The sequence below is a fragment of the Manis javanica genome, chromosome 11, assembly GCF_040802235.1.
Source record: "Manis javanica isolate MJ-LG chromosome 11, MJ_LKY, whole genome shotgun sequence".
Taxonomy (NCBI): Eukaryota; Metazoa; Chordata; class Mammalia; order Pholidota; family Manidae; genus Manis; species Manis javanica.
Genome location: NC_133166.1, coordinates 114,639,724 through 114,656,095, shown reverse-complemented (window position 1 = coordinate 114,656,095; position 16,372 = coordinate 114,639,724). Strand labels below are relative to the sequence as shown.

The following is a 16,372-nucleotide window of genomic DNA, read 5'->3' as shown; positions in this document are numbered from 1 at the left end:
AACAGGGATTTCTAGAGTTGACTATTGCTAAAATTCTCCATATTCTAAGAACCTATACTAGTAACTTTCACATTTGTCTTCCCAGTGGGTTGAGGTGGTGGGCGCCTGCTGCCCAGCTGCAACAGGCATGTTGGCAGGTACTGTGGTTTGGTGTAACCTGATGCATTGTAGAAGTCATCACCCAGAGGTGGTCATTCTCTTCCGTCCATCGTAATCCTAAGATGAAAAAGGAAAGAGAGCAGGATAAAGGACATAAAATGGTTCCTTAAGGAAAATCTGCTGCTATAAAACCTAGTGGTAGAAGCACGTTGGTTAGGCTTCACAACATAGCTAAGGTGGGCTTCCGGAAGGGGCAAGTGACGAGAGCACAAGTGGCATGCAATGAGGGTGTGGTCCTTTGTAATGTTGGCTTCACAACCTGAATTCCTCATTTTCATTCTAAGCAGATTCCTCCAAGAGCAGTACAGTTTTTCAGAGAGATTCTCATTCTGTGCTTTCTTTCTTATATGTGGTTGGTCTCTAGGGACCAGGGTAGGGTGCTACGTAGAAGAAGCATCCTGGTAGAGTTCAGCTCAGATACTGGTGGAGCTAAAAGTTAGTGGTACTTAACTGTTGTCAGATACTGCGTCCTATATGAAGGCTACTTTTCTTCCACCACCAGCATTCTTTCTCTTGCCAGAAGCATCTCTTGGGTAAAAGAGCTAAATTAGAAACTATGGGTAGAGTTGTGGTCTCTTTAAAGAATGTCTTTATCCAGGGAATTATAATCCAAAATTGGGGTGAGATGAATAAAGCAAGCTATGGAATCATGCAGCCCAAATTTGGATCCCTCTCCTCTGTACTTGGACATAAGCCTTTTTGTCACAGGTAGATTTCCCAAGTGACCTATTTTAAGGGTTTTGTTCTGTAATCAGCTCCAGCAGATGTGTGCTCAGTTGCTGGTGCTGGCAGTCTAGATTGCAGATTCTGAGGAGATGGCACCCTGCAGCATGCAGGTACCCCTGTGTGCCCGTAGAAAGCAGTGTGCTGCCCTCTCTCTGGTCCCCTGAGGGCAACAGTGGGGATCACCCTGTAAATTTAGTGGTTTTGAAGAAGGGAAGCACAGATGATGTGACTTTTGGGGGCCTGTTTTGCAGAAGCGGAAAATGGAAGAGAGTGATGAAGAAGCTGTGCAAGCCAAAGTCCTGAGGCCGCTGCGGAGCTGTGACGAGCCCCTCACGCCCCCACCTCACTCACCCACTTCCATGCTACAGCTCATCCATGACCCGGTCTCCCCCCGGGGTATGGTGACTCGGTCATCCCCTGGGGCTGGCCCCAGCGACCACCACAGTGCCAGCCGCGATGAGCGCTTCAAACGGCGGCAGTTGCTGCGGCTACAGGCCACAGAGCGCACCATGGTACGGGAAAAGGAGAACAATCCCAGCGGCAAAAAGGAGCTGTCTGAAGTTGAGAAAGCCAAGATCCGGGGATCGTACCTCACTGTCACGCTGCAGAGGCCCACCAAAGAGCTCCACGGGACATCCATTGTGCCCAAGCTGCAGGCCATCACGGCCTCCTCTGCCAACCTTCGCCACTCCCCCCGTGTGCTAGTGCAGCACTGCCCAGCCCGAGCTCCCCAGCGTGGGGATGAGGAGGGGCTGGGGGGAGAGGAGGAGGAAGAGGAGGAGGAGGAGGAGGAGGAAGATGACAGTGCAGAGGAGGGGGGTGCGGCCAGGCTGAATGGCCGGGGCAGTTGGGCTCAGGATGGAGACGAAAGCTGGATGCAGCGGGAGGTCTGGATGTCTGTCTTCCGCTACCTCAGCCGCAGAGAACTTTGTGAATGTATGCGAGTGTGCAAGACGTGGTATAAATGGTGAGCAGGGAAACAGGGATCAGGAATAGGGGAACGGGAGTAGGTGGCAGGCTTTCCATATGAGAACAGCATGCGTCTTGGCATCTGGAGGCTTGTCAGGTCCTAAAGGATTGAATCAACCCAGTCTGTTCCCCAGACAGTCGATCCTGTTAAAGGTGTGGCCAGTTGTGCCTGCGGCTTTGGCCCTTCACCTCCTCTCCCTGCTGCATACTTTCCCATCTCTCTCAACAGGGCATAGAAAACTGATTTAAGGGATGGAGTTGTATAGTTTGTGCTAAAACTTCAGAGTCATAAGTTTTCCTCCAAGCCATCTGAACTTGTCACACATTTGTTGCGAGCCTGTGATGTGTCAGCCACTCTCCTGTTGCTTAACACAGTGACTACTGTTAAGCCCCTGACTCCATTGCCTCTCCATCTAATGAAAGAGGTAGATGTGTTTTTCATAGAATTTGAAGGTGTTCAGATTTAATTTTCATCCCACAAGCCTGAATCAGAATTACTTTCTCCAGCAAGCAGGGTCCAGTATTGAAGCTTCCTGACACTCTGTTGTCCTTAACGAGACCTCCCATTTCTTCTCAAGTTAAAGATCAAAGCACTTAAAATCCCTAGAAATGCTGAGCAAAAGTTTCACTGGGTATTGTTTTTTCTGGCCCCCAGTAGTTCCCAGAGTGTGGCACTGGGAAGAGCCACTCACCTGGGACCTTCTTGGAAATGCAGGTTCTCAGGGCCCATCTCAACACTTCCTAAACTAGAACCTCGGGGTGAGACCGGGCAATCTGTTTTTAAAAAATCTTCTGCCAGGGGATTCCTGTACACATAAAAGCTTGTGATCTACTATGTCATCATAGCTTGTTTTCACCATAAAGTTTCATTTGCCATTGGTGGAACTTTTTCAGTCTTTAAATAATAATGCCATTCTTCACAAACATGAGTTTATTTCCCAAATCTACCCAAATTCTCTGTTCATAGGCCTAGCGGGCCTGCCTGGCGCTCTCCCTCGGTTTCCAGGCCACACCATGTAAGACTCCCATTATGTGTCATATCTCCTTCCCCTGCCTGCCAGACTGAGCTGGGCTGGGCGGGTGGGGGCTGTAAAATATTAAACAGAAGCCCGCATGTTGCAGTGCTGTTTGTGGCCTATGGACTTGTAGATTGCGGTAAGAAGGGAGGCCTCTCCCTTTCAGTTCTGGCCTGGACTGGCTAGAAAATATAAAGAGAGTTCTGAGACAGAAACAACAAGGATAGGAGAGTACTCTCCAGGCTTGATAATAAAAAGCCCCTTTTGGCCTGAAATAGTGGTAAGCTCTAGATTTTCTAGAGCCTCAGGCAGGATGAATTGTGGATGTGCCAAGTTAGCATCCTGTGTCTCATGCAGCTGGGAGTGACTGACAAGCGAAAGAATGGAAGCAAGACTAGTAACTTCTAGTGGTAAGAAATAAGAAATCTTTTAATGCTTTCTTATTGTTTGCTGGGTATCCCTAGCAATTGTGCCATGTTCTCAGCCCATCCATAGTAAATCAGGGTGAACTGGTCAGGTTACCCACTAGTTAACCTGTAGGGTTGAGGTAGAGGACAAGCCCTATTCTCTGAGGGAAAAACAAAGGGCGTGATCCTGTGTGTTTGTAGTGCCCAGGGAAGTTGACCTTCCAGGTACAATTCTTTTCCCAGAAGCCTCCGGCAGCCTGAGATGAGAGCTCTCAAACAAGGGATTTCAGTTGATTAACAGCGAGTTCTCTTTCCTTCTGTCACAGGTGCTGTGACAAGAGACTTTGGACAAAAATTGACTTAAGTAGGTGTAAGGCCATTGTACCCCAGGCTCTCAGTGGCATCATCAAGAGGCAGCCGGTTAGCCTCGACCTCAGTTGGACCAACATCTCCAAAAAACAACTAACATGGCTTGTCAACAGGCTGCCAGGTAAGCAGCCCTGCCACTGGCCTCCCAGGGAATCAGGAGCAGACAGGGAAAGCGGCGATGCTTCCTAGAGTTATGTCAGGGCAGTTGAGGGTGACAGTGCAGTGCCATTGCGGCCTTTCTGCTTAGCAAGAGATTTACCCAGGGCCACTGTAACTGCCAGTCCCCAGGGTGCCACTCCAGGCTGGCAGGCCAATCACTACACTAAGCAACAAAAAGCATGTGATCAGGTGCTGCTGCCAGCCCTGCAGGTCTTGTCCACATAGCCACTGAAGAGGACATTTGAGTAAAACACTGCCCTGATTAGCCTCTTATAAGGCCTTGTTCCTTTCAGCACATTTGAAATCTTGGAAAGATACTAAGTTCCTCATACGTAAATTGCTCTGGTAGGAACTAAGAATCTGTTTCACCACCAAAACTTTAAGGTGAAATGTAGGAGACCATAGGAATCTTTGAGCTGGATTCCCAGAATAAGATTAGGACATAGTCCCTCTTTCCCGTTAGACAGGGAATCCATTTACTTTGGTCAGTCAGCTGGTAGTTGAGGCTTTGGATGTGCTGACAGAGTACGTTATCCTGTGCCTCTGTTTCCTTCTGCTGCAGGACTGAAAGACCTCCTCCTAGCAGGCTGTTCCTGGTCTGCAGTCTCTGCCCTTAGCACCTCCAGCTGCCCCCTTCTCAGGACCCTTGATCTTCGGTGGGCAGTAGGAATCAAGGACCCTCAAATTCGGGACTTGCTGACTCCACCAGCTGATAAACCAGGTATGCTCTGGGCCTGATTTCTCTGTGCTTGTCTTGGGGTAGCTTTGTCTTAAGACAGATTTTGTCCTCAGAAGCTAAGGTAGTCTCAGAAAATACACTGTGGAAGAATAAAAGAATGCAGGTTGAGAATGATGGACTGTGTACAAGTACAGGTTAACTGTTCACAACCAGGTAACTACCTAAGGAATATATCCACTTTGTGGGTCAGTAGAGTTTGGGACCCAGGGAGTATAAGCCTGAGAAACTCTGGGAAGGCTCCATGGTTGAGGTGGAACATGAAAAGCTGTTTGCATCACGGTCTAGAAAAGTGTGGGAGGGTGGGAAGAGAAGGAGTGTCCCGCACATACCCTTCTGCTTGAGCAAGTGAGGCATAATCTAGCAGCTGGGAAAGAAGAAACGTGTCTGGTTTCCTAGAAACTGCCCCCACATTCTGCTCACTCCCTGAAAGCAGGGCTGGTGTGGGCAGTTCTGCTAAACCCCCTGCAAGGGGCTTGGCCAGCAAGTAGCTGAAGCTTCCTGCAGCTTTAGAGCTGGACTAGAGTTAAGAGTGTTAATGTAGGCTCTTTGCTTGCCTGTGCAGGTCAGGACAATCGTAGCAAGCTCCGGAACATGACCGACTTCCGGCTGGCAGGCCTTGACATCACAGATGCCACACTTCGCCTCATCATTCGCCACATGCCCCTCCTGTCTCGACTCGACCTCAGTCACTGCAGTCACCTGACAGATCAATCCTCCAATCTGCTCACAGCTGTCGGGTCTTCCACTCGCTACTCCCTCACAGAGCTCAATATGGCAGGTATGCTGCTCTGATGTTGGTGACAAACAGTGCCCATTCCTCCAAGAGGGCCTGGCCTTCCCTGGAGTTTCCAGAAGAACTTGGGTCTGTTGACTAAACTGTGTTAACTTGTTTGCTCTAATCTGGACAAGGACTTAGGCTTCTGTCACTTCTTTAACTCATAGGCACCGAGGTTTCAAATGATAGTCTGGTGCCCAAGAGCACAGCCACCACCCAGCTATAGTTTGGTCAGCATGCAGGGAGTGAGGTGTCAGGAGGCCTTCAGAGGCCACAGTGCTTGGTCTCTGACCCAGGTGGTTAATAGGGCTTTTGTTGAGCATTTTGAGGGAAGGAGCTAGTGAATTGGTTAACAGAGGCATGCACCTCTGGCCGTGTATACATAGCACTGTCCTTGTGGTCACTTTCCCCACAGGTTGCAATAAATTGACAGATCAGACCCTGGTCTACTTACGACGCATCGCCAACGTCACCTTGATTGACCTTCGAGGATGCAAGCAGATCACTCGAAAAGCCTGCGAGCACTTCATCTCAGACTTATCCATCAATAGTCTGTACTGCCTGTCTGACGAGAAGCTGATACAGAAGATCAGCTAAGACACACCCAGCCCAGACTGAACAGGAAACCGATTTTCCCCCTGACACCCCAGCCAGGAGAGCCTCTCTCCCTGACCCTGCACGGGCTCTGAGGCCAGCTTCACACTCCCTCTCTGCTCTCCTGTCCTTTGAGTCCCTCCCTTACCGGCGGGGCAGAGAGGGTGGTAGACACCTGTCTGCTCCTCTCCCTCCCAAGGAGAAGGGAGTAGCAAATTGATGCGAGGGAAAAGTGCAGGCTGTGTACTGTCAAGGTGCCTGCTTGCTCGCGTGCTTGCCCACCTGCCTGCTTGCTCACCCGCCAGGAGGCCGAGCTCTCAGTTTGGGATGTCTGTGCAGCCGTCAGCAGTGCTGAGCCCTCGTGCCCTTCCCATCCGTGGTCCCCAGCAGTGCCTGGTTCTGAGCAAACTCCCAGGGAAGAAAGCGGCCCTGTCTCCTTGGCCAGGTTCTCCTTGTGGTGTCCAGCGTGTGTCTCTCCTCCGTCACACTTCCTGGCTTGTACAGGAGGAGCCAGGAGCCCTGGGAATGCCAGACCCATGCAGATCACATTGGTGCTGTGGAGGTGTCTAAAAGCCTCTGGTCTGTGTCTGTGCTCTCCCTCCCGTTAGCTTGGTCCTGTCTGATGCTTGTAGTTTGCATAATGAGGCTACCCCAGCCCAGACTTCCCACTAGGCTCTATGAGGTCCTTGTTGCACTTACCGGGTTTGAGACTCTTCAGAGGAGCTGGAACTGTCTACCCCAGGGACACCCCCATTTTACTGCATCCTAGGCAGATTCTTGAGACAGGCATCATATCCTTGTCCCCCTCCCTCTACCCTTTTCCACATACTCCTCATTCCTGCCTGAACAGGGCTTTCCCAGGATGCAAGTCCTCAGAGGGAGCAGCCTATCTATCTCCCCCAGTTTGGGGGAGCAGAGAGCTGGGCCAAGTCCTTAGCAGGCCCTGGGCCTCTGGTGTATTGCAGCCCCCAGAGCCCCCAGGCTTGTATTTAGCCCCAGTGGCTCACTGATCTGGCATCTTTGGTTGGGGGACTGCTTAGAAGCCAGTCACCTGCCCTCCGCTGTGGAAGGGGGTGTGCATGTGCCTCTGTGTGCGTGGCTGAGTGTATTACGCATGTGTGTTGGGGAGGATGGGAGGGGAGCATGGTGTCTCCTGCTCCACCACCCTGTGTCAAGCCCCATCAGCTGCCCCCTTTACTTTGCATTGAACGGCCTGTCCAAAGATCCTCTCTCTAGGGCAGCAGAGAGCTTTTTGCACTTTAAAAAAAAAAAAAGGAAAGAAAGGTCGCAATTTCTTTTGGGTCAATATTTAAGTGTGTGAGGAGATGCTCAATAGCAGCAGCCTGTGGCAAGAACTTATAAATGATAGACGCGGATTTGCACTCTGCTCCCCATCTGTAAGGATAGCGATAGCACAACCTTGCCCTGCCTCCTCGTCCTCCAGTCCCGTCCCTTCCTGGCCCCTTTCCTGCAGCCCAGTCTCAGGCTCTCCTCCTCCTGCACCCCTACAGGGGAGGGGAAGGAGCCCAAGCACCAGGGGTCTGAAGCGTGAGCCACCTGAGGAGAGATGCCATCTGCACCCTTGCTACTTCCAAAGCAATAGAGGCAGAGGGGTCCCCTCTTTGCCACCTAGCCCAGCTTTGACCCTGGCATTGACTAGCCGCCTCCGAGAAAACAGGGTCTTGGTAGGGGGTGGCATTGTGTCTGTTTCTTCCAAATCTGCTGATTCTTTTGGCTGCATCTACAAGCAGCAGTCTGCTCCCTTGTGACCCTGTGCCCCTTCCATTGGCCTCCGGGCCCCAGCGACCTGGGGCTGAAATTTTGAGGAAATGCCAGTGACTTATTCCAGAGTGCCTCAGTTAGGGGAACTTCTCTGTAAAGAACCCTGGGTATTGAGCAAAAACCTTATTAATGTTACTGCTAATGACCTGTAATTGGAAGCTTCCTGCCTTTTTTTGGTTGCTCCTGTGGAAAATACTGAAAAGATTGTTTTGTTCTGTTGTCTTTTTATAAAAGGGGAGGTGGAGAGACCCCTTCAGAGCAGGGATTGTGCCGGGAGAGTGCCTCTGATTTTGGGACATTGCATCCACAGAAATTTCCAAGCTAATGGTTTGTTTTGGGTTTTGGTTTTCATTTTGTTTTTGGTTTGGAAAAACAAGCATTTTTACCGTGCACATAAATTGTTCAGCAGGAAAGGGAGCGTGTGAGTGATGGCAGATGGACCTATGCCCTTGCTGGGTTTTACTTTTCTCCAGGACTGTGAGGGGGAAATGGTTTTTAGAGGTGAGGGTGGGTCTCTGTGGAGGAAAGCAAAGTCTCTGTTGGGGGACAGAGGAACTCGGGAGTCCCACCGCATTTCCTGCAATCTGCTCCTAGATGCAGCCTTGCCAGGAGAGCCCGCCCTCCTCAGACTGCAGGACCAGACACCTTGCCGCCATCTTTCCAAGCACCGGGGCGAAAACCACAAAGGAAAGGAAGAAAATTTATATATATATATAATATAAAATCACTTGGTGATTAAAAAAATAACTGCTCCATAAATAAAACTCCTAAAGTCACTATGTTTAAAGGGTTTGGTTGTGTTTTTTGTTTTTCGGAGAAATACTGTAAATATATATTTTTTGTTGCTGATTTAGAGTCAATCTCCAATGTTGTGCTAAAAATTTTTAATTAAATGTAAGCATTAAGGGGACAAGTCATGCTATCTCAGTTGACACAGTGGGGTTATTTTGGGCCAGGGAAGGAGAAAAACTAGTTAGACTTTTGTTTTCTAAACCTTCTCCACTATTGGTTTTAGAAAGAGCAAGGAGATTGTTCCTCTGACACGTGGGAATGGGAGATACTTGTGTAATAAAAATTTTTAAAGACAAAGAAATAGCCTCCAATGGGAAATATATTTGTTTTTTCTTTTTTTTTTTCTTTTTTTTTTTTGTAATAAAAAGGCTTTAAAAAGAAAAAGAAAAACAAAACCTTTTCTGCCTTGGTGTGTGTGTGTGTGTGTGTGGGTGGGTGAGAGAGAATGAGTCAGAAGGTCAATGCAGCCCCTTGTGCTGGAGGCCAGGGCCCGGGACGGCCTGCCGCTGCCCTTTGAGCGCAGGCGGGACAACTGCGCTCTGGTACCACTTGTCTCCCTTTCTAACGACAGAAAGCAGCACTTGCTTCATTTCGTCAAGGTGAACTTTTAAATGGATGTTCGAACTGAAGTAGAAGATCCCCCAGCAATCCCCCATACTGCAAAGGCAGTGCTCAGAAAGGACCCTTGTGCTGCTTCCCTGAGGAAGTCTGGGTGTTTCTAGGGGCTGACAGCAGATGCCAACTTCATCCGCTAAGGTAGCAGAGCAGTCCCGGAACCAAGGTCTGGCCAAATGGGCTCCAGTCGGCATTTGTCCCACCACGACCCCACTGTTGCCTCTCACTTGGCTTGAGGGGTATAGACCCCCAGTCTGGGGGAGAGTGCTACGTGCTACCAGGAAACAGCTTCCTCCCCGGACTGCAGCATCTCTGGAGCCCTGAAATCCCACCTGGAAGCCCGAGTATGCTTCCAGCTCTACCTTAAGGGGACCTGGGGGGGTCTCTGCCCATCCTGCTCCCCAAGCTGGCGGTTAAGGGCCATCTCCATCTCCAGGTGTGTGTGATCTAGAAGAGGTCTCGTACGGTGGGCCGGTGTCATGTCGGTTTCCTGAGCACTAGGTGTGGATGTGGCCATGCTTGAACACTGCCGAGAAAGGAAGAGTCAGTCTGCCTCCTGTTTCTCTCAGAAACCCATCTGCCTCTTGGTTACCTCATCGCCACACTCCAGTCGAAGCCACCACTGTCAGAACCTTGAGCCCTGAGGGCCTCGCAGCCTCCAGTCCAACCCCTGTTCCCCATGTTGGCGGCCAGCCCACGCCCCTTAGAGAGCTGACTACTATGCTCGAAACCCGGCCGCGAGTTGGTCTCCTGATAGAGGCCTCGGGCTTCCTCTCCATTTCCCCCTCCTACCCCTCCCCCCATGGTAAAGTCTTAAGTTCCCCCATCCCTGGGCCTTTACACATGCCGTTACCTCTGCTGGTACACCTTCCTCAGGAAACATGTTACTTACCTGCAGGAAACCATCTTCCACTCTGCTCAAGACTGGATCGGATGCTCCCATAGTACCCTACAGGTTTTTAGGAAGTCAAGTCTCCCCAACTGGCCGGAAGTCCACAAGGACAGAAATCAGTCTGTTGATTCCCACCGTGTCCTTCCCAGCAGGTGATGCAGAGCTTGCGCACAATGGATGACTGTTACACCGCTGAGTTTTTGTAGTAGCTCAGATACCCAGAGGTCCATCCCTTCCCCAAACAGCCAGTCTCTTGCCGTGTTCTCCAAATTTACTTTTTCCACTACCTCAACATCTTTCCTGTCCTTTCTTATGCTAATGTCACCAGCCTTTTTTTTTTTTTTTTTTTGGTGCCTATTTCCAATCTAATCTGGTTCAGCTATGAATTAAGGCACACACAAGAATCTTCAGCAACCCTCCAAGGTCATGTCTGAACTCAGAGTAACTCATTCTGCCACTGGCTTCTGTAAAATGGGAAGCAGCATGGTCAGCAGACGGTAGGTGCTCCTGTCTGAGGCCTCAAATGACCTGTTGTCCCAAGCTTGCTGTGCTTAGGGTGTACTACCCTCACCACAGCTATGAAAATCTAATCTTTCCTTCAAACACCTCTTCCTCCAGAAGCCCTTCCCATTTCCTCCTAGCAGAAAGGATTAATCTAGACATCCTGTGCCTTTTGCAGATGACAAAACCAAGGCTCAGGTGAAGTAACAGTCTAGGGATCAGTGGCAGAGCTAAGATACACGGGGACACTGGGCCTGGGGCTCTGGAACTCCACTGTTTACTAACCCAGCCCTCTCATGCCCTGCTGAACATCCAGTTGAGGGGTTGCCCACACCCCTCTCCCATGTGGCTTTGAATTCTGTGACGGTGTGGCTGCCCTTAGCTAGTTCTCCCTTCCTTGTGGGTCCCAGGATTTGGAGAATAAGGAAATTTACTGAATGTAATAAAAAGTGGGTGTATGGGGGGGATGCAGGAGTGACTGCATGGGTGAGTGACCCATGCAGTCACACAGGGCCCTACACTCTGAAGAACCCCACCCTTAGTTTAATGCTCTCCTGTCACTACCTTGAATTTCTTAATTTTTGAACAAGGGGCTCTCTTTCATTTCATTTGCAGTGGGCTCTCTCTCGCCCTCCCAGGCCAGCTCTATGCTAGGTGTTATTTGGGTGGCCAGCAGCAGAGCAGGCCTGGCACTTGCTGGCTGCTTACCACCACCTTCCCAGGTGCCCAGGGCCAGAAGGAAACCTCAGCAACAACACCCATGTGTGGACAGGAAACAGCAGGCACCTGAGGTGGAGGGGCATCTGGGTTTGCCCTCAGCCTAGCGCTGTCACCCACCTTGTGTCGTCCCCCACCCACCCCACTCCGAAGAGCTACAGGGGCAGGAAGGTCTAGCTGCTATCCCCAAGAGTGTGCCCTGATAGTGCTACGACAGCAAAACAGAGGGACAGAAGCAGAAAGAGCCAGACATGGAGAGAAAACACCCTGAAAGACCCAGGAAAGGAAAGGCAGAGAAAGAGGCAGAGTGAGTGAAGAAGAGAAAAGAAAGGTGAGAGAAGACACCACGGGGGATGCCTACAGGGAGGCACAAGTGAGGCCCGAGACACTCCACATGTGACAGTGACCACTTGGCAAACCATGTCCACCAGCCCAGTACTGCACACACGTCATATCCGTTCATCCTCAAAACAATCCATTGAGGCCAGGCTGGAGGCGCCCCGTGTACAGATGAGAGAGGCAAGACCCAGGGAGGTTAAGTAACTTGCCCAGGGCACCCAGGGGGCGGTAGGAGGTGGCAGCAGCATGTGTCCCTAGTGCTTTCCTCACACATCCTCCCTCTCCGCGACACAGCAAGTCCCAGTAGACAAGCGTGAAGTCTGTCAGGGCTGCGAAGCCACGGTTCGGACACTCAGCGCAAACGCAAGGCGCGAGGCCGAGTGCCGGACGCGGGGGACGCATGCGCCCTGGGGCGGCCGGCGGGGGGCGGGATGCTGCCGAGGGCGGGGGCGGGAGCGAGGCGGAGCCTGGACAGGGGCGGGGCGGGGCCTGGACGCGGGATGGGGGCGGGGCGGGGCCTGACTAGGGCTTTCAGGCGGAGAAGGACGCTGGGGCCCAGAGCGGCGCGGGGTCTGGGTGACCTTCCGGAGGTTTCCAGCGGGAGGCGCAGCTCTCGGAAAGCATGTCGGGCAGAGCCATCAGTCTGGAAGCCGGCCCAGGATTGTGGGCCCGCGCCTGGTGGCTGAGGGGCCACCATAGGTCCTTGGACTGGGAACGAGGGAAGGGAGGGCCCGTGTCCTGGAGATGTGGGAGCCTCCTGGGTAACCAGGCCCCTTCTCGTCCTTCCAGTCCTCCCCACTTAATGTTCCGCGTTCTTGAAAGGCTCTCTCCCTGCCAGTAAGCTGCTTGCCCTCCCACCCTGGCTTTGTCAAAAACGCCCTTCTTCAGAGGTTTCTCTGACTTCACCTGAAGAGGCTGTTATAATAACTTGTCACCTGTCTCATAAAGATGTCAGGAGCTTTAAATGAGATCATCCGGGCTCTAAGAACAGTGCCCTGCACATAGTGAGAACCCAGTAAATGTCAGTAGTTACTACCATGTATAGTTTGCCCATAAGTTCACTGTCTCTGCCTGTCTTGGATCCCCAAGGCCTGGCACACAGTATGAGTCAACAAATATTGTTGGGTGAGTGAGTAAACCAAGTGAGTTCCCAGCATTCCAACCAGAGCCTAGACATCAGAGAGGTGGATGGTCCATGTTAGGCAGGAGTTTCTCAGTCAACATGGATACCCCCCCACCCCACCCCACCCCACCCCACACACCATCTGAAGGTCAAGGCCCTCCCGAACCCTCCCTTTGCCTCACTGGCCCTCCCCCATGCTTCCCCTGACTTTCTTCTCCGGAGTGCCCCACCTCCTCTCACTGTAGCTCTTGTTATCATTGGAGGTATACGTTTTTCCCCACCAGACTGGGTCACCACCAAATCCTGTTCTCTTTGTATCCCTAATTTTGTCCTGGGTGCCATGCTGCTTTGAGGAACGTAGTAGTGTCCATGACAAACAGGGCACCAAGGGAGAGAGCCCCCCGAGCAGGAAACCTGCAGCCCATAAGATACAGGGTGAGCCATGAGCCCGCTTTGCTGGAAAGGAGGGAAGGGCATTCCAGGCGAGGAGCAATACAAAGTCAAGATCCCAGGGGTGAAAATGAACTTAGCTTATTGTGGTGACAGAAGGACCAGAGAGACTGGAGACTAAGGGGCAAGGGACAGTGTGGGAGGTGTGGAATTAGAGAGGAGGTGGGCAGGCCTTACAGGCCCAGAAAATGAGGGAGAGTTTTACCCCAAGTGCAGGAGTAGTGGTTGGAGGTGGGGCTTGATTTAGGCCTGTCAAAGCTCAGGCCAGAGGAGAGGCAGCGAGGCACAAGGAGACAGGCGCAGGCCCCAGCACCGGGGGGAGGTGATGGCACTCAGACTGGGTTAAGCTGGGAATGGTGGAAGGATCCGGTCTGTACTCTGGAAACAGACACACCAGGTAGTCGACAGGACAGGCTGGATGACAGCCTGCATGTGCTGACATTGAGGTGGGGGCGAGTGAGAAAGAAGGGAGGAAGGAAGCAAGGATGGTTGCTCGGTTTTTGGAAGATGCAGGAGCCACGATAGGTAAGCAGGAGAGGAGCAGGTTGGGTAGGGGGAGCGAGAGAAGTTTGCCACACCTCTTAGTCATCGGGGAGATGCCAGGTAATGATATCTGGGGGTCTTCCAGCTGGGCAGAGATGGGGTCCACTTCTTTTTCACTCCCAGCATCCTGGCCAGAGGCTGGCACAGTCTGGGCACCAGATGAAGGTTTGTTGAGAGAAGGAATGGCAAGCCAGCCTGAAGAGGCAAGTTTACAACCAACCTTCCCTCAACCACCAGAGAGCAGCATCATCCCCCAAAACAGCCTCCCCCAGGTCCCGGCTACACCAAGTTCTTCCTGCCCACGGCTTCCAGAAACCACTTTCTTGGGCTCCAGGAATCAGTGAGGGGTACCCTGGAGACTGACTCTCTTGAAGGATGCAGGCTTCAGGCCTCCCAGGGCTGCAGGTTGGGCAATGGGTGGGAGGGACTGTCTGGGTTTTCAGGTGACGGGAGGAGAGTAGTAAAGCCACCTCCTGCAGCAGCATGGCTGGAAATTCACAACCCACAGGAACTCTGGTCTGACAAGTTCATCAGGAAGAATTTTTTAAATGGGGGCTGCTCCAGAAACCAGGCCAGCACGTGGCTATGGTCAGAGTCTAGAAGAGCTGGGGTGGAGCAAGAGGAAGGGAAGTTAGAAGCCTCCCGTTGTGGCTCTGTTTTGCCCCAAGCTGCATGTGCCACCTTGAGCTGAAGAGTTCATTCATTCAGTCATCAAACTTTGACTTATGCATGCATGTCTGTGTCAAGTCCTGTGGTGGGTACTAGGAGCAAGATATGAAGTGGAATCATCACTTATATTTGGAGACTGTATGTACCTTTTTAAAAATATTAGCATTTCCAACAACAGGATGTATTTTCCAATTGATGCAAACATTTTTAATAAAGTTTCACCTCACCCCACCCCATGCTGCTATTGTCAAAAACTTGAAATCATGCATCTTTCAAGTGATAATGTTTCGGATCAAAGAAATAGGTGCTAAGTGTAGAATTAAAGACATACACAGTTGGGGTTAGGGGGTTGGGGAAGGCCACCTGGAGGAGGCGGCTCTTAAGAGATGAGCAGGAGTTAGCTATGAAAGAGCACACAGAGGGCCTCCAGGCACATGGAAGGGCAAGGGCGCAGAGGTGAGGACTGACAGACGGGGGGACCTCAAGTACAAAGGACGGCAAAGACACAGCTGAGCAGGAGGGCAGGGCCCAGTCACCCTAGACCTTGACTTGCAGGTTAAGGAACTTGCTCACCTGATCGGCTTTGGGCAGAGTGGGTGAGGGCCTGCAGCCCCTCCTGTGAGCCCTCATTCTCAGCAGCTCAAGAAGCCTGGAGTCCTGCTTCTTGGTGCTAAGGAGGCAGTAACTCCATCAGATCTAGATTTGAGAGAGGCATCTTTGGTCAGGGCCGCATCAGGACAGCAGCCACGGGAATCCTCAGAAGAAGACCAGACAAAAGGGTGTGGTGAGAGATTAGGGTAGGGGGAGAGGAGGGGTCAAAGGTGATGCCTGAAGGTCTGACTTGGGTTATCTGGGTGGATATGGTGTCCTACTTTGAAGGACCTTACCATCTCTGCTGGGCTCTGCACAGGGCAGAGGTCCCTGCTTTACAAAAGGATACTGTTTACTCAGCCACAAAGTGGCATGAGGCTTGAGGTCTACATGCCCTGGACTGAGAAGGCATCTGTTCACCTTGGAAAGCAGAGGGAGGTTCTAGAGAGAGGCATTTGAGATAGGGAGTGCTGCTGTGAGGCACATGGTCTCTCTGCACCCACCACCCCTCCGCCCTTCCACCCAGTGGACTCTCGGCGAACTGAATTTCTCTCACCAGGCAGCATTGAGACCCCTGTGCCTGTCCAGGCAGAGAGAGGTTTAATCCCATGTTGTGTAATCATGGTTACTCATCACGTTTCCATGGATGGGTTGGAGTGCAGGCCAGGGACCTGGGCCTACAAGCCTGTCCAGGGAGGGCAAGGATTGGTGCAGGGTCCTTGGTCCTGAGTGGGAGGCCTGGGGCCAGGATTGGGTCTGAAGCAGGAGGGGGAGGGACTGGGGCTGGGCCAGGTCTGGAGTCTGACGGCAGTTGTTAGAGGTCTGAGGTTCATGGTGACCTGTCAGGGGTTCTAGATGCAGTCTGGGTCCCTGGTTGGATGTTCTGATTTTACGTTCGTGTCCAGAGATCTGGGTGCTGGGTCTAGAGTTAACAGTCCAAGTCCAGGTCTGGGCTCTTCCTTCCTACAAGTCCAGGGTTTAGGGTTTAGGGTCATTATAGCCGTGCAAGTCTGGGGTGGGAATTAGGGTTGGTGTCAGCAACCAGGATAAAATCGGTGTTTGAGATGGTGGTCCAAAATCTGGATCCGGGATACTGTTAGGGGTCTGGGGTCAGTATCAGGATCTGGGTGTGGGGTAGGGGACAAAGGGTTGTGATCTGAGCAGTTATGGTCAGGGTCTCAGGCAGTGGTCCAAGGTCTGGGGCTAGGGTCCTGTTTAGAGTCTGGTCTCAGGAACTTCAATCCAGGTCTGGCGTCAGGTAGTGCCCCAGGTCAAGGGGTCAAGGGTTTTTTGCAGGGTCTGAAGTCCAAGTCCCTGGCATCACGTTCTGAAGTGCCAGTCTGGGGTCCAGGCCTGCTCCAGGTGGAGGCGGGAATCCCACTTGTGATCCGAGCTGTGCTCACGGTTCGGGTCTAGGGTCTTCGGTCTCGCGTCCCCGTCATGTT

General features: G+C 51.9%; 1 protein-coding gene across 6 annotated transcripts in view; it reads left to right on the top strand.

The window, feature by feature from the left end:
* KDM2A (lysine demethylase 2A) overlaps window positions 1-8,476 on the top strand; it is a 117,199-nt gene extending 108,723 nt beyond the window's left edge. For 5 of the 6 annotated variants that reach the window (XM_036995237.2, XM_073217493.1, XM_036995236.2 and 2 more), the window contains 5 exons: window positions 1,137-1,852; window positions 3,604-3,767; window positions 4,368-4,526; window positions 5,107-5,322; window positions 5,735-8,476. In XM_036995237.2, the coding sequence (XP_036851132.1) occupies window positions 1,137-1,852; window positions 3,604-3,767; window positions 4,368-4,526; window positions 5,107-5,322; window positions 5,735-5,916 (1,437 nt within the window). In that variant the 3' untranslated portion in view covers window positions 5,917-8,476. The remainder of the gene's footprint in view (window positions 1-1,136; window positions 1,853-3,603; window positions 3,768-4,367; window positions 4,527-5,106; window positions 5,323-5,734) is intronic. The other variant, XR_005055071.2, reaches the window with a different exon arrangement.
* The last annotated feature ends 7,896 nt before the right edge of the window (window positions 8,477-16,372 follow it).